The 17,800-nt window shown below is 39.2% G+C and overlaps 2 protein-coding genes across 3 annotated transcripts in view; one reads left to right on the top strand and one right to left on the bottom strand.

Moving 5' to 3' along the window:
* The first annotated feature begins 5,297 nt into the window (after positions 1–5,297).
* On the top strand, positions 5,298–14,799 carry optc (opticin). 2 transcript variants are annotated; one of them, XM_041783519.1, is made up of 7 exons: positions 5,298–5,370; positions 9,045–9,269; positions 9,361–9,529; positions 9,617–9,775; positions 12,007–12,209; positions 12,491–12,586; positions 13,795–14,799. In XM_041783519.1, the coding sequence occupies exons 2-7, from the start codon at positions 9,054–9,056 to the stop codon at positions 13,960–13,962; spliced, it is 1,011 nt and encodes a 336-aa protein (XP_041639453.1). In that variant the 5' UTR covers positions 5,298–5,370; positions 9,045–9,053; the 3' UTR covers positions 13,963–14,799. The 2 variants fall into 2 exon arrangements, with proteins under 2 accessions (XP_041639453.1, XP_041639455.1); XM_041783521.1 differs by having other exon boundaries at positions 5,300–5,370; positions 9,042–9,269.
* A 2,191-nt stretch (positions 14,800–16,990) lies between these two features.
* Positions 16,991–17,800, bottom strand: part of LOC121507344 (dihydropyridine-sensitive L-type skeletal muscle calcium channel subunit alpha-1-like) — a 32,149-nt gene continuing 31,339 nt past the window's right edge. The window contains exon 41 of the mRNA XM_041783627.1: positions 16,991–17,116. Within this exon, the coding sequence (XP_041639561.1) occupies positions 16,991–17,116 (126 nt within the window). The remainder of the gene's footprint in view (positions 17,117–17,800) is intronic.

Genomic DNA, 17,800 nt, shown 5'->3' with positions numbered 1-17,800 from the left:
CAGGGAGACAGGTGTGGCAAACAAGACGCAGGTGGAACAGGTGAGGGCAATCAAAGTGGAGGGAAACCAAGGGTCTGTTTGAAAAGTCCAGAAAATGACCTCCTTAGTCCTTTCCTATCCACTTTTCCTTAACCCTGGTGAAAATGTCACAGGGTCAGGGAAAGGTGGGAGTAAGCAAGGAAAGGAGAACAGTGGTGATTAGGGAATCCAAACACACTTTCCCTAGGCGGATGTTACGTGTGTGACGTGTGTTATTCATGTAAAAACTACAATTTAACGTTGATGGACTACAAAATTCTCATCTACCACTCAGTGTGTTCTCTGTGTTGTTGAGCAGCGAATGAAATGTGCAAACCTCAGTGATAAATATGAGCTCATTCAGATTTTACATCCAAAAGCAGTGTTACTCAACCCTGCTCCACCAGAGAGCCAAATAGTTGAAAAATACCTTTGCAAGAGCCACAATCTAAGTGGTGAAAAATGGCAAAAAAAGGTTAAAGTGGCAGTGAAAATAAGTTAAAAGTGGCTAAAATGGCCAAAAAGTGGCGAAAGGGGGCAAAAATGGGGAGGAAAAGTATCAAAAACAGGCAGAAACAGGCTAAAATGGGTGAGAAGTGACGAAAAAATGAGTAACGGGGCAAAACTGGTCAAAAGTGGCAAAAAACATACAGTGAAAAATCATTGAAAAGTGACTAAAACAGGCAAAAAGAAGCATAAAGGTGGTAAAAGTGGGCAAAAAAAAAACTAAAAAGGTGGCAAAAATGGGGACAAAAGGGGCATTTAATGGCACATGACAGTTTATATGGGCCAAAAGGGACAGAAAATGGCAAAAAGGGAGGAAAATAGCAATTAGCAGAAAGCAGGACAAAAGTGGAAAAAACAGGTGAAAAGTGGCAAAAAGAAGTGGCAAAAATGGTTGAGAAGGTGCAAAAATGGGGGAGGAAAAGTAGGAAAAACGGGCAGAAACAGGCAAAAATAGGTGAGAAGTGACAAAAACAATGGTAACAGGGGGCAAAATTTGTTAAAAAGTGGCAAAAAATAGCAAAAAATGAGTGAAAAGTTAATTAAACAGGCAAAAAAAAAAAAATAGGCAAAAAGCTGTAAAAAGGTGGCAAAACCTGGGAAAAAAAAGTGGCATTTAATGGCAAAGGACAGCTTATATGGAAGAAAAGTGGCAGAAAACGGCAAAAGAGGTAGAAAAAATAGCAGTTTGCAAAAAGCAGGACAAAAGTGGAAAAAATAGGTGAAAAGTGGCATAAAGAAGTGGCAAAAATGGTTGAGAAGGTGCAAAAATGGGGAGAAAAAGTTGGAAAAATGGGCAGAAACAGGCAAAAATAGGTGAGAAGCGACCAAAAAGGAGTTACATGGGGCAAAATTGGTTAGAAGCGGAAAAATATAGCAAAAAGTGAGTGAAAAGTGACTAAAACAGGCAAAAAAAGTAGCATAAAGCGGGCAAAGAATAGACAAAAAGCTGTAAAAAGGTGGCAAAACTTGGACAAAAGGTGGCATTTAATGGCTAAAGGCAGCTTATTTGGGCAAAAAGGGGCAGAAAATGGCAAAAAAAAAGTAGAAAAAAATTACAAATAGCAAAAAGCAGGACAATAGTGGCAAAATGGGCAAAAAGAAATGGGCAAAATGGGCAAAAATGGGAAACAAACTGATTGATGTTACCCACAATGGATAATTTCTAAAGGTCAAAGTTTCCCTTTTTTAAAGGTTTTCCGGGGGGATAATATTTCCAATTAAGACATAAAGGAGCCACAAATTATTACAAAAGAGCCACACGTTGAGTATCACTGCTCTAAAGTCTCTTCAGGACGAGGAACTGACTGTGAATATCTAGAACAGCGGAAACATTTCTCTTAATCTGAACTCTCTGCAAAGTCCATACGACTAGATGAATAATATTCAAGCCCTTTTATTTCACAACCATATTCAATTGTTTTGTTTTATTCCCTACCTATACAATTTTTTCTTTAATTCTGTCGTCTCTGTTAATTTACTTTTTTAGTGTGTTACGTGAAAAGCTCTATAAACCGCGTCTGACTTGCATAATTATGATGAGAAGTATAATAATCATATGTATATATGGCAACATGCCAACTTTATTGCTTGAATTGGTTTTGATTTACAAACTTTTATCACATTTACTTTAATATTTCAGACCAGTGAAACGAATGCAGTTTGCCAAACTGACTGATCGGTTTACTGTTTGGATAAAAATGGAAATGAGAAGAAATGAAAACGTTATCATAAGTGGAATGATAAAGTTTTCAGTGAATTTTGCTGTTTAAGTCGGCGCTAATTAAGTTACAGTCAAAGTGATCGCTTCTTCTGATGAGCGGTCAACAGGCGCGTCACTTTAAATGAAGTTTACGCAAAGAATTGTGGGTCGTCTTCTCATCTCTCCTTTGGTAAAGGATGGTCCAGTGTTTCCTAGGCTAAAGGAGATGATAAAGGAAGTAATGAAGCTCCTTTCCTTTTCAGTTGGAGAATTCCAACCGCCTTTATCATGGCCGACACTAAAATACTTCCGGGTCGTTTCACTCAGTTAAGAACCTTCCTAAGCAAAAAGGACTATTGGGACGGACCCCACGGCAAGAAGAAAACCAAGGGGACATCCAAAGAGTCCTTTTTGTTTAGGAAGGTTCCTAACTGAGTGAAACGACCCGGAAGTATTTTAGTGTCGGCCATGATAAAGGCTGTGGGAATTCTCTAAATAATGAGGAAAGAAGCTTCATTACTCCCTTTATTTTCTCCTTTAGCCCAGGAAACACTGGACCATCCTTTACCTAAGGAGAGATGAAAAGACGACCCACAATACTTTGCGTCAGCTTCAATTAAAGTGACGCACCTGTTGACCGCTCATCAAAACAAGCGATCACTACGACTTTAACGTTACTGGCACCCATTTGAGGTACGAGGTAATAAAATAACAAGGTAATGAAAGTAATGCACGAAGTAATAAAACGATGAAGTAAAAACAACGAAAAGTAACGAAACTATAATTTAACGAAATTATGACGTAAGGAAACTAGAAAGGAACATAAAATATTATCCCTCTGGTGCCCCTTGTGCCAAAAATGCACACTTAGTTGATATTTTTTTTTAAACTTGGTCCTCTTTCACAATTAATATCATCATGTATTGTATTTTTCATTCATTTTTGCACAATTTTCAAAATTCTGTCCCAACCACAACAATCAGGCCAACATAAATAAACCTTTTTTATAGCGTTAATATCCCTGGTGTGCAAAAAGTCCCCATTGAAACCCATTCAAACCACTTCTTTTGATCTTTACACCATTAAGGCCTGAATCATGCATTTTCTGGTTTCTGGGCTTCATTTGAGAGTCGGGGCTTTACATTTGCACCAGGACCATTTTTTACCCTGTGACATCACTTTTACCATATATGGGCGAGGGCAGGAAATACATGTTTTTCCACCAGATTTCAGTGTTATACTTCCACTTGCTCCCCTTCTCACGAACTCTCTGAGGTTTTGTTTCAGTGCAGATCAGTGTGTGAGTCTGTGAGTGTGTCTGTGCTATAATCAAAAACTAAGTTAGCTAATTTTCATGTAGTAACCTGCAAATAAAAAACATTTTTTGTGTATTTTGCATCTAAAAATGCAGTGACATCATCAATAAAACATGGCATTTAAAGGGTTAAAAAATTAAAATGAATGAGTATTTGACATTTATGGTTAGGGCTGACCTTAAATGAGAAAAATATAATTTAATAAAAGTAAAACAATTTTGAAATGTATATTTATGACGTGATTTAAAGGTGTGCATTTTTTTGCAGAAGGGTGAAAAATGTGAGTATTTTAGAATAACTGACCTCACAGTAAAACTACTAATGCATTTTAACCAATGTTGCTACTAATCAATGACATATACCAGGCTGCAGTCATCCATAAATAAGTTATTCACTTTCAGTGTAGTATCTTGAAAAAATCCATTTGTGTTTTTTTTCATAAAAAAATTGTGTTTGTTTACATTACAAACATGGCAATTAAAGGGTTAAAAGGTATGACAATTTTTGAGTATTTGGTATTTTGTTAATGGCACAAATTTATGGAGGAGTGAGTGTGCCAAATTACAAAAAATTATATTTCTACTTTTATTAGCCTTTCCTCTTATGGATTCATTTTTTGGATTAATATTACTTTATATAGCCACATTATTTATTTTTTATTTTATTTATTCCTCTTTATATTTCCACTTTTTTGCTTATTCTTTTATAGTTTTTTTTAATTTGGCACTCTCACTACTCCATACAAGTTGATGAAACAAGGAAAAAATTAAACAATTAAAAATAAACTAATATAACTTTTTTATTTGCAGTAATAACCATACATTCTGTACATTTTTGCACACTAGAAGAAAAATTAGGCAGCAATTTGTAGAGATACCAGAGGGTTAAGTAAAAAGACCAAAGTAACAGAATAAAATACAACATAAAAAAATGATTAAGAAATGAAAAAGGGAATTAACAAAGTAACGTAGAAATGAAATAATGAAGTAACAACAAACTGAAGTAAGAATGAAAGGGAAAAACAAAGTAAGAAATAATGAAGTAACAAAATAACAAAGTAAAGGAGAAGTGATTTAATAAAGTCATGCAAAATTGAATGAATGAAATAATGAAATACTATAATAATGTGGTGATGAAAGTGTAGAATCAATGAAATAGATGAATGAATAAAAATGAACAAATAAAATGAAAAATAATAAAACCACGAAGAATTGAAATAATGAAAATTTAAATAAATGAAATAATGAAGAAGTGAAATAATTAATACTGACATTATGAAAAAATTAAATATGTAATGGTGATGTAATAGGAAATTAAAACAAGGAAATAATATAAACAATGAATTAAAGAAATATTGTAGAGATGAAATAACCAAGTGAGGAAAAAAATAATAAATAAGATAATTAAGAAATGACATCATGAACTAATCATGTAATGAAATAACAAATATTGAAATATTGAAATATTAAGTAGTGAAGAAATTGATGAAATGAATAATAACCCCATAGTGTCCCAGTATGAATCTGACCTGTAACTCCTGCAGTGTACTAACGTAAAACTGACTTCATCGTAAACTAGCAGATTTCATTCAAATGGCTGCAGTTATTTTTGGTCCCAGCAGGCTCTGCTGTCTCTGAGAGTTTAGGGGTCACAGCTGAGTACACGCCGGCTGAAGTAAACCCCCCCGCCCCCCCATTTAACGGCTCATAATGAAGCTTTGTCCTCTCAGTCTGAACACACAGAGAGAGAGAGAGAGAGAGAGCAGCAGAGCTTCAGGCTGAGCAGATCATCAGGATCAATCTGGACGTTTGGACTCTTCATCAACAATCAGTAAGTTTGATCGTGTTTAGAGACTGAGTGGTGATCAGAGTTCCTGTAAGTGTAGCAGACATGTTAACGATCAGAATTATAGGATTATATTTAATATTTCTTTGGCTCTGTATGATTAAATAAGAGCACAGAGAGGATCAGATACTTCATTAACCCTTTAGCGGATCAGAGATGACCCTGAGGATGTTTGATTCTGATAACCCTGAGCTGATCCTAAAACTTTCCTCATGTTGATCCCTGCAGCAGTTTGAGCAGTTTACATGCTCAGAGATAATCCTGGTGATTTTAGTCCAGATTCCATCTGACTGGACTCAATAAAGGCCTAAAGGTCTGATGGATCTCATGGATCTACCAGAGTCTCTCTGCTGGAGTCTGAGGAATCTAAGGAAGGATTTAACCCTTTCATGGTCTCATCAGAGCTGCTCTGGGGTTCAGTTTTTCTGATCAGAGATCCTGATATGTGGGGGACACCTGAGAACAGCTGAGACAGGCTGTTAGCTCTCTCAGACTTTCAACATCAGTGAAGATTTTAAAAACCCTCCAGAGTGATCAGGAGAAGAAGGGTTAATGAGGAAGGTCAGAACGTGGCAGTCCGGTCTCGAAAGGACCAATAAAAGCATGAATAATGGTTTTTTAGAGCAGCTGTATTAAACAGAGAGAGAGAGGGTCAGTGTGCAGCAGCAGCTCTAATCTCAGCAGGAATTCTTTAATCTGAGACTGATCAGAGACCAGCGGAGGCTTTATTAACCCTTTGAACGCCATTAACTCCTGATAGACAGAGAAAGAGGGGGGTCAGCTGTCTTTTCATTAACAAACAAACATCAGAGTCACACTCTGCTGTCAGCAAACACTCCTCTGAACATCAGCACTCAGGATCAGACCCTGCTAGAGTCCTCATTAAGGGTCTGTTCTGGTTCATTCAGACACCAGTCCAGACTCTGGTATCAGAACTCTCTGTCCCTCCTCTGGATCTAACAACAGTCCATACATCATCTCTGAGCCTCTGGTTGGTATCTTTACATGCTGATAAGAATGAATGGAGGCCAGTTAGCCACCAGCTAAGAGGCTAACTGTGACTGTTTAACAGCTTTTCTCCCTCATGCTGTCATAAACATGCTTTCAAAGGACACACTGGTATACAATTATACAAAAAATCTAGTGGGGGACTGTTAAGATTGGAATGATAACTGGGGGCCTGATCATCTTTAAAGGCAAGGATGGAATGTTTTATAAGCTTTGATGACATCATCTTTAAAGGTAGGGATGGATTGTTCTTTTTAAGCTTTGGTGACATCATCTTTAAAGGTAGGGATGAAATGTTTTTTTAAGCTTTGTTGACATCATCTTTAAAAGTAGGGTTGGAATGTTTTTTTAAGCTTTGTTGACATCATCTTTAAAGGTAGGGTTGGAATGTTTTTTAAGCTTTAATGACATCATCTTTAAAGGTAGTGATGGATTGTTCTTTTTAAGCTTTGATGACATCATCTACAAACGTAGGGACGAAATTTTTTTTTGAGCTTTGATGACATCATCTTTAAAAGGCAAGAATGGAATGTTTTATAAGCTTTGATGTCTTCTCTAAAGGTTAGAAAACAAGTTTTGTAAGCTTTGATGACATCATCTTTAAAGGCAAGGATGGAATGTTTTATAAGCTTTGATGACATCATCTTTAAAGGAAAGGATGGAATGTTTTATAAGCTTTGATGACATCATTTTTAAAGGTAGGGACGGAATGTTTTTTTAAGCTTTGTTGACATCATCTTCAAACGCAGGGACGAAACCTTTTTTTTTAAGCTTTGTTGACATCATCTTTAAAGGCAAGAATGGAATGTTTAATAAGCTTTGATGACATCATTTTTAAAGGTAGGGATGGAATGTTTTTTTAAGCTTTGTTGACATCATCATCAAACGTAGGGATGAAATGCTTTTTAAGCTTTGTTGACATCATCTTTAAAGGTAGGGATGAAATGTTTTTTAAGCTTTGTTGACATTATCTTTAAAGGTAGGGATGAAATGTTTTTTTAAGCTTTGTTGACATCATCTTTAAAGGTAGGGTTGGAATGTTTTTTTAAGCTTTAATGACTTCAACTTTAAAGGCAAGAATAGTATGTTTTATATACAATTTGATATGCTCTTTAAAAAAGGATGTATTGTTTTATAAGCTTTGATTTCATCTCCTAATGTGAGACAAGATGTTTAATAAGCTCTGGTGACATAATCTTAAAGGCAAGAATGGAATGTTTTATAAGCTTTGATGACATCATCTTTAAAGGCAAGGATGGAATGTTTTACAAGATTTGATATGCTCTTTAAAGGAGGGATTTTTTTTACAAGCTTTGATGTCATCTCTAAAAACTAAAAAGGATGCTTTATAAGCTTTGATGACATCTTAAAATGTAAGGATGGAATGTTATAAAAGCTTCAAAGACATCAGCTTTAGAATCAGGAATGGAATGTTTTATAAACTTAGATATGATCATCAAAAGGCACGGATGGAATTTTCTACAAATATTGATATAATCTTTGAATGCAAGGTAGGATGTTTTATAAGCGTAGATGACATCAAATTTAAAGGCATGGATGGAATGTGTTTTAAGTTTTGGTATGATCTTTAAAGGAAGGGATGAACTTTTTACGAGCATTGATATCATAATTAGAGGCAAGACAGGATGTTTAGTAAGCATTGATGACATCATCTTTAAAAGCAAGGATGGAATGTTTTATTAGATTTGATGTGATCATCTGTACAGGCAAGGATTACATGTTTGATAAGATTTGATGTCATCAGCTTAAACAGCATGGTTGGAATGTTTTATAAGATTTGATGGCATCATCATTAAAGGCAAGGATTGATTGGTTTGGTTTGGTGCAGTCTAGTTTTGGACTTTGCTCTGGTCTCCCGTCATCTGGCTAGACCACACTAGGAGGTCTACTGCACTGAGTATTAGTGATCTGGATCACCTCCTCTCCACATAAAACATTTAAACTGTGGTAAAAATCCCAGTTTACTTTCAGAGCTGTAAAGTACTAATTCTTCTCTGCTCACATTCATTCCTCATGGCTGTCTTCCACTTCCTGATTCCCAACAGACATTCAGACCTTTGATCATTAAACTTTTTTACTTTAGTTTTCTGTATTTTCTTAAGTGTAGCTGATGTGGATTTCTGTCCGTCTGTAGTCCTGGCCTTTAATCTGTTTTAGATGGTTGATCCCTATCCTTCATTACTTTTAAACTGTGGTCAGCCTGGGTAGACTCTTTAGTCTTTGTCTTTGGCTCCCTCTCCTGGAGGTTGTTGCAATAACACGTATTATTGTGTTTTAAAGTAATCCCTGTTGTTGTTAACTTTCTCAGAGACCAGAATGTTCTCCCACTCAGCCAGCCAGAGCCAGTTAAAGGTTTAGATGTTTTTTTGTTGGGATAAGCAGCATGGTTCATTATCAGATGGATAAATTAATGAGACCTTCTCTGGAGAATTCCTTTCTGGTCTGATAAACCAGTCTAAAGATTCTCTCTCGGGTCTGTTTGAGACCAGCAGGTCAGTTTGGTTTTGAGAGGTTGGTGACTGTATAAATGAACAGTTTTCCTTTAATTCAGTGAAGACTACATTACCAACATTACCACAGTCACATTAGAGCTGAAGGCCTACATTTGAACCTCTTCCCCATCTCAGCAGGTGGTCTCCATGTCTGAGCTGAGGGGGTCTCTAATGGGGGTCCTGGCGCTGGCCTTGGTTCTGGTGGTTTTGGGCCCCCTCCCTGCCCTCTCGGCCCCCCCAGGTGAACCTGATGGAGAGGTGTTTGACCTGGAGAACTACGACCTGACAGCTGAAGTGGACTGGGATAACCTGGACGCCAACATCTATGGGGACAGCTACGACTACGAGGACCTGGACCAGGAGGTCTGTGGGGGGGGTTGGGATCAGTGATAATGATGACTCTAATAGATCTATAACCATGGTTATGGTCTCTCTCTCTCTCTCTCTCTGGCAGATTGAGGTCAGCCCTCTGGTCCCTGACACCGCCCCTCCTGCCCCCCCACCCACACCTGAAGAGGAGGAGGAGGAAGACATGACTCCACCCACTCAGCCCTCCCTCCCCACCCACCCCCCCACTCTGGATTTTAAGGTCCCAGGTCTGTTTGGACCTGACAGCGGTCTGGGTAGGTTCCTAAGTCAGTTCATACACCTGTTTACCACCTTTATCCCCAGTGTTAAGCTCCTCCCCCTGTCTACCTGTCTATCTGCAGGTATGCCTACCTGTTTGCTGTGCGTCTGTATCAGTGGGAGCGTCTACTGTGATGATATCAGTCTAGACCAGATCCCGCCCCTTCCCAAAGACACAACACGCTTCTACGGGCGATTCAATAGGATCCGACACGTCAAGAACACTGACTTCAGCTACCTGAGTAAGAAACCAATCAATTGATCAATGAACTAATCAACCAATCAAGGGGGGTCAAGGGTCCCTTACCTCCGGAGCCTCTGCGTAGTACTCCTGATGCTGCAGCTGTTAGATGAGCTGCACATCGCATGAAGGCGGCGGAACAAAGCCCTTGGGTATCCTATGAACTGGTTCCAGTCAACCTGAGCCAGTCAATCCGGGTCAGTACCTGGAACATGAGTTCTCTTCAGGAGGAATCTCACATACCTGCGACGTCGAGGAAGCTGACTTGGCTCGTTTTCCCTCTCTGAGTTGAGGCACCCTGGCCCAGGTGAGACTAGTGTGGGTGGATACACCTTCTACTGGTCTGGCTGTGCTGTTGGGTGCCACACTGGTGGTACTGGTGGTTTCAAGCCAACTTGCCGCCTTGATACTGGAGGTAAGGTCGATCTAGAGCTTTTACTGCACGCCAGACTGACCCATTCATTGGGTTTGGTCTGGTTTGCCACAGTCTATGCTCCAACAGGGGTGAGTGAACTCTCTGCGATAGAAGTGCTCTGCACTCACCTCGGTGGTAGATTCTGTCCCTGGTGATGATGTCTCAGTTGTTCTTGGTGACGTCGAAGAACGAAGAAACAGATTAACCATAGACTTGTAAGCGGATGCTGGGGGCTTTTCAGGGACTGACGGGTTTTCAGGAGTGCCCAGTTCTTTAGTAGTGCCCATTGCATTTAGGTCACAACCCTGAAATTGCAGCTGAGATGCCCCTGGAAAGTGGACTCTGGACAAATCAGATTGGATGTCAGTTGGCTTGGGGAGTCAGATGTTGTACAGAAGTATGCGGTTGGGCTCTGCCACTCTTGGAACACCAGATACCTCTTTAGGTCCTGGGTCTCTCTGAGCGGACTTCGGGTCTGGTACCCTTGCTGCTGCCAGTGAATGCATCCTGAGGTTACCGAGGCAGAGGGGGGGGCCTCATCCCTGAGAAAACATTGTATCATTAGCTGGGTTTCCATTACACTTGAAAATGCACAAAATCGAAATAGCGCAATAAAAAACTGGTAATGGAAACACCTGAATTTCAAAAAAACCCTAAAATATCGCAAAAAAGTTTTTACGCTTTCATGAGGAGGTTTTTCAGGTGTTTCGATAAAGAATATATATCACAAAAGTGCAATGGAAACACCTTTTCTGCATTTACAAGTCACGGGACGTGACGTATGGTGTCACATGACCAGTCACTCCGAGACAACATGGCGCGGTACGTGTAGACAGAAGAAGAGACGAGACTTTTCTTAACATCATACTTCTACCCTTATGCATGGCTTTTGCCACACATACGGACTTTACCTCTGAACTATTATCTGTTGCCTTCGTCTTTGTTCATAATTATCAAGGCAACCGGCATAACCAAACCGTACCGACACACAACAGGTTTTGAGCCACAAGCTTCCCTGCAGCGGGTTCACGCGAGATGAGATTTTATGAGAACTGCAAGGCCTATGCCCAAAACTCCCTTCAATGGAAACGCATTCAAAGCACAACTGTACTTAATCGAGATTTAAGAAATAACGCTTTTTATTTTGCGAAAAAACGTAATGGAAACCCAGCTATTGAGGACAATCCCAGGGCAAGACTTGATGGCAAAACTGAACTGGGCAGGAGACTGAGGTGTGAGGCTGCAAGGGTGATGAGAAGAGATGTGGAGGCCAGGGTTCACGGCCTGTGTGAGACAACTGAGGCACAAGTAATGCCTGTCCGGCTTACAGGGCCATACAGAGCCTCAAGTAAGCTGCATCCTCTCCATGCTGCTCTGCAGTAGAGGCACCTAATGATACCGCCATTATAGAGGAGTCAGATGTCAGGGAACCGTGGTCTGGCTACTGTGAGGAGTTGTATCTGGCAGATCTTCCCAGTCATGAGCTCCAAATGGATGCTGCAGACTCAGTGATGAGGACCCAACTGTAAGCTGTGGTCCACCAACTGTTGAGACTCGATAGGTGGTGAACAAGCTGAAGGCCTGGAGGCCAGGTCTGGAGGATGGTCATCACAAGGCCAGAGCAGTACAGGACCGTGGTTGAACAGTCAGAAACCTCTAATTCCCTAACTTAGAGAAAACAGCACACATGCACATGTGATATCAGTCACTACTTTCATGGAAATGGGATGTGTTTTCTATGTTGGTAATTTAAAGCATCCATAGTCAATGAATGTATTGATGTTTTGTTTTTTTTGTTTGTTTGCTTGTTTCTCCAGAGCGGCTCCAGTCCGTCAACCTATCAGGGAACAGGATCTCAGAGATGGACGAGGACGTCTTCCTGTCTCTGTCTCACCTGGAGGACCTGCTGTTAGCTGATAATAACCTAAAGATGCTACCTGAGCTCCCTCGCTCTCTGAAAGTCCTCGACGTCAGGAACAACCAGCTGAGCAGCCGCGGCGTCCACGCAGAGGGTTTTAAGGTAAGAACCAAGGTGATTGGTTAGACGGAGCAGAGGAGCTCTGTGGTATGTCAGGTTAGAGACTCTTCACGGTGATTAATCTGTTGTCATGGAGACAGATCACCTGGGTGAAGGCTGGCAGGACAACAGACTATTTATCAACCTCAGCTGATTTAAACCTGTTAGAGCAGAGGCATCAGGACACTTGGATTTGATTCTACCACTGTGTAATGGTGTAATGCTGCAGCAGAGCTCCCCTGGTGGACATTCCTGTGTATTACAGTGTGTGCTTCTCTCTGCAGGAAATGAGTCAACTTCAATTCCTCTACCTGTCCAACAATCTCCTGGATTATGTTCCCGCCCCTTTGCCACTCAGTCTGAGAGCGCTACACTTGCAGGTATGCCAACACCTACACTTCTGTAATAACCTATAAAGACTATGTTCTCCTGGTTCTTTAGACTATGTTCCACTTGTCTTTAGATTACTCCCTTTGTTTTGTTATCCCACATCGTCCAGATTCCTTAGACTACGTTCTCTAGGTTCTTTAGACTACGTTCTCAATGGTTCTTTCAACAACATTCTCCAAGTTCTTTAGACTATGTTCTCCAGGTTATTTCAACAACATTCTCTAAGTTCTTTAGACTACGTTATCCAGGTTCTTTCAACAACATTCTCTAAGTTCTTTTGACTATGTTCTCCAGGTTCTTTCAACAACATTCTCCAAGTTCTTTAGACTACGTTATCCAGGTTATTTCAACAACATTCTCCAAGTTCTTTAGACTACGTTATCCAGGTTCTTTCAACAACATTCTCTAAGTTCTTTTGACTATGTTCTCCAGGTTCTTTCAACAACATTCTCCAAGTTCTTTAGACTACGTTCTCTAGGTTCTTTCAACAACATTCTCTAAGTTCTTTTGACTACGTTCTCTAGGTTCTTTCAACCACATTCTCTAAGTTCTTCAGACTACGTTCTCTAGGTTCTTTCAACCACATTCTCTAAGTTCTTCAGACTACGTTATCCAGGTTATTTCAACAACATTCTCCAAGTTCTTTAGACTACGTTATCCAGGTTATTTCAACAACATTCTCCAAGTTCTTTAGACTACGTTATCCAGGTTCTTTCAACAACATTCTCTAAGTTCTTTTGACTATGTTCTCTAGGTTCTTTCAACAACATTCTCTAAGTTCTTTTGACTATGTTCTCTATGTTCTTTCAACAACATTCTCCAAGTTCTTTAGACTACGTTCTCTAGGTTTTTTAAAGAACATTCTCTAAGTTCTCTAGACTATGTTCTCCAGGTTCTTTAGACGATGTTCTTCAGGGTCTTTAGACTACTTTCTCCAAGTTTTTTAGACTACATTCTCCTAGTGCTTTAAACTATGTTCTTTCAGGTTCTTTAAACTATGTTCTCCTGTTTTTTTGGACTACCTTCTCCAGTTCTTTAAAATATGTTCTCCTGGTTTTACAAACTATGTCCTTCAGGTTCTTTATAGACTACGTTCTCTTGGTTCTATCAACCATTGTTTTCTTCTCCATAAATCTTTATTTTCTGATTATTTACTAATCAATCATTGTATTGATCAGACCTGATTTTTTCTCCCCAGAACAACAATATCCAGTCCCTCCATGTGGACACGTTCTGTAACAGCCATGACAGGAACTTCATACGTAGAAACCTGGAGGACATCCGATTGGATGGAAACCCTATCAACATAAACCTGTTTGGCGCCGCCTACATCTGTCTCCCCCGACTACCTGTGGGTGGGCACTGACCACCTGAGGAGAAAATCATTGGATGTAAAGTCACGTTAGCATCAGGGTGGATAAGCGATTCAGCAGATATTAGCATTAGCATTAGCCATGACAACATTGATATATGAGACGTATGTTTACATGGCGGACATCTTGGAGAGGGGTGAGAACAGCTCAAAGGAAACAAAACTGAGTGATGTCAGGAGGAAAATCTGATTTAGAAGTGCTTATATCAGATCTTTGTTACAGAAACATCAAAGAATAAAAGGCTGGACTCTTACATGATGTCATAGGCAACATTTGGACTGGAGTAAGATCAAACATGGCTCCTCCCTCTTTTCCAAATAAAGGTAAAACATTACCATCTCTCCCTGATCATAAATATCAGATGTTTGGGATAAATTTAACCAGTCTATAATTAAGCTCATGTTTTAGTGAGGTGGTAACGTTGTCAGGCACACGGGTCATTATCACCCCTCACCAAGATGGCGTCCTGGAAAGGACTCCACCTGTCAACTTTAAAAATGTTTCATCAGTAAAGAGCTTCTTTATTTAAACACTGATTCACTGAATGTCTAAATAAACATAAAAAAGTTTTTTTCTGGTTTTTAGAAATGTTATCATTAATATCAATAACATCATTATTAACACATCTGTACCAGTTAATATGTTTGTTCTCAAGTTTTCTACCATTCATTGATAATGGATTTACCCACTTGATTTTATGTAGAAGTATTTAATTAAATGTTAGAGAGAAAAACTAGAACATAATTGATTTAAACCACTGGGAGGTTTTAATAGAGCTGTAAGAGAAATTCTGAAAAATAAAGAAAATAAATAAATAAATATGGTCTATATCACTGAATGAGTCCAGACTTCTGGTTGACTCCAGTCCTGTTCTTAATGTATGTATCTATCCCTACATCCTTTTTAGACCTTAGTCCTGTTTAAAAACAAATAAATAAATAAATAAAAATAAATAAAAATCAGTTTCTTCCCCTTTTTTAAGCAGAAGAAGTGAACATGATTGATCTTGACTACATCGTGTTACGGTTTTAAAATACTAGGCACACTTTAAGAAAAAATTGCATTTAAAATGAATGATGTTGGCTGTAATGGATGCCACTTTAAAGATGTAACTGAACTATATTTGCCCAAAGATGTATACTCTCATACATATGAATCAAGTTTACTGGGGAAGCCCCATTATTAACAAACATGGAGGAAAAAGGAGCAGAGAAATGTTCACAGCATACAGTCTTTAATCATCTGACAGGGCTAGAAAAACACCTAAACTAATGGAGGACTTTTATTCTGAAAAGACTCAGAATATGAGAGTGGGGTCAAAGGTCACAGGTCTTCATTAGTGATCAGAGGTCAAAGGTGAGGTCTTCAATGGTGATCAGAGGTCAAAGGTCTCAGGTCTTTCAAGGTTTCTAACATCCTTTTCCTTTTACGGTTTTGATCTTCACTGGTGATAACCCAGCTATGAGCATGTTTGCATCTTGGTGAAGACATTCTGTGTTTCTAACATTCTTTTCCTCTCACAGCTTTTGTCTTAACTGGTGAAAAACCCCAGCTATGGGCATGTTGGCGTCTTGGTGAAGCCAGTCTGTTTCTTACGTTCATTTCCTCCGACACTTTCTTATCTTTACTGGTGATTACCCCAGCAATCTGTGTTTCTAGCATTCTTTTCCTCTATTAATTTTAATCTTTTGCAGTGATAACCCTGGCCATGGGCATGTTGGCATCTTAGTTGATCCGTTCTGTGTTTCTAACATTCTTTTCCTCTATTAATTTTAATCTTCAGAAGTGAAAAATCCAGTTATGAGCATGTTGGCATCTTGGTGGAGGCTTCCTCTTTTTCTATCATTCTTTTCCTCTAACAGTTTTAGTCTTCACTGGTGATAACCCAAGCTATGGACATGTTGGTGTCTCAGTTGTTATGTTCTGTATTTCTTACATTCTTTTCCTTTAACCTCTTTTTTCTCTTCACTGGTGATAACTCCAGTCGTGGGCATCTTAGTGTCTTGTGAATTCATTCTGAGTTTGTAACATTCTTTTCTTCTTACATACTTTGTCTTCACTGCCGATAACCCCAGCCATGGCCATCTTAGCATCTTGGTTGAGATGTTCTGTGTTTCTATCATTCTTTTGTTGGCATCTTGGTGTCTGTCTGGGTGATTCTCATAAAGATGATAACTGAAGAACATTTTGGTGATTTTTTTGGGTCTGCTGAGGTCAAAGGTCACAGGTTTTCATTGGTAATCAGAGGTAAAGTGTCACAGGTCTTCATTTGGGATGAGGGGTCAAAAGTCACAGGTGATCAGAGGTCAAAAGTCTTCAGGCATCAGAAAAGACTAGAAGGATAGAAATAAAAAAAGTTATAAAAAGAGCTGAACAGAGCCTGCCCACCTTGTCATAATGTCTGGTTTCTGTAGCTTAACCCCCACTCTTATCCTCCAATCAGGATTCATGAAATCCTTTATCAGTGTTTAGAATCCTTGACCTGAACCAATCAGAGACCGGAGTATTAATAGGTAAACATCTGAATCAGTCCAGAAACAAACTATTAAATAACAGAGACAGAGGGACCAGACTGTAGAAATCAGGGAACTACACTTCCCATAATCCAGCTTGAGTCTATCATTCATTACCAGTGTTAGTTTTTCCAGTGACACCAGATTAATGGAGGTCTAGATCTCTTTAGCGGTACTCTTACTGTAGAGGTTTAATGATGCTGGAGTCTGATTGGTGCTCCTATGTCTCTGTTATGGTCTTTAAAACTGTCCATTAGGTGCTAATCATATCAATGTATCATCAATCAGAGACACCCCTGGGACTCTAGGATTGTGGGTAATGTAGTTCTATTCCTTGAGCTCATAAATAAACCATATTTGAATTTAACCAAGTTGATATCTAGTCTTGAGTCTCCTACAGGAGCAGATACTGCCATCTAGTGGTTAGATAGTTATGACATCACGGTGAATAGTCAGATCCACCATGGAGAACGTTAGGGTTCTACTGCAGGATCATCTCTGCTGAGCTCTATATCCCACTGTCGTACCTGTCCTGGTGTGCTGTGTTGTTGGGGTTTCCCTCGTTCATCTGCAGGGGCCTCTGGTTGGTGTCTCCAGTGAACGGCTCAGAGTTCCCAAACAGACTGCCCTGCCTCTGTGACATGATCCACAGCGAGAGTAAAGGGACAGTACGTAGAATTTTAGAGTCATTAGAAGGACTAACCTAGCGGACCAACATCTTCTCCTTAAAACTTTTACTTCAATAGTTTTAACAGGACCACCATGTTAGTACAAACACCAAAGACTGCTCCATAAAGAATCATGAACATCAACAGGAAGCTGCGGTTCTGTTGCTGCATCTCATTCATGTTTCTACTGCTTCTTCTTTCTGACAGCAATGAGCCACCACTATAAATCAACATTAGGTTTAGTAACAGCCTATAACATCAAACCTGATTAGACATTTATATTCTCTTCATACTGTTCAAAGAAAAATCAGATTTGACTGTAAAAACCCATGTGGGATTAAAAATACCTGCTCAGTACTGTGAAGTTTAAATTAATTGCTTTTTACTCTTACTATGCAGGTTTTTAGAGCAAAAATTTTACTTTTGCATTTGTAAAGGTAAACCAAATTAACTGTCTTTTTATGTTTCTAACATTCTTTTCCTCCATCAATTCTAATCATTGACTGTTGATAACCCTGTCCACGGGCATGCAGGTATCTTGGTGGACACATTCTGTGTTTCTAACATTCATTTTCTCGTACATTTTACCCCAACTGGTGATAAACTTGGCCATGTACATGTTGGCATCCTGCTAGAGATATTCTGTGTTT

This window comes from Cheilinus undulatus, linkage group 3 (assembly GCF_018320785.1).
Source record: "Cheilinus undulatus linkage group 3, ASM1832078v1, whole genome shotgun sequence".
Taxonomy (NCBI): Eukaryota; Metazoa; Chordata; class Actinopteri; order Labriformes; family Labridae; genus Cheilinus; species Cheilinus undulatus.
This window is presented reverse-complemented; position numbering and strand designations above follow the sequence as displayed.

Excerpts from the sequence above, each read along its gene's own strand:
- optc (XM_041783519.1), top strand. The coding sequence starts at position 9,054 with ATGTCTGAGCTGAGGGGGTCTCTAATGGGGGTCCTGGCGCTGGCCTTG. Across the intron at positions 9,530-9,616 it reads TGGACCTGACAGCGGTCTGG|GTATGCCTACCTGTTTGCTG; the intron begins GTAGGTTCCTAA and ends GTCTATCTGCAG. Across the intron at positions 12,210-12,490 it reads TCCACGCAGAGGGTTTTAAG|GAAATGAGTCAACTTCAATT; the intron begins GTAAGAACCAAG and ends TTCTCTCTGCAG.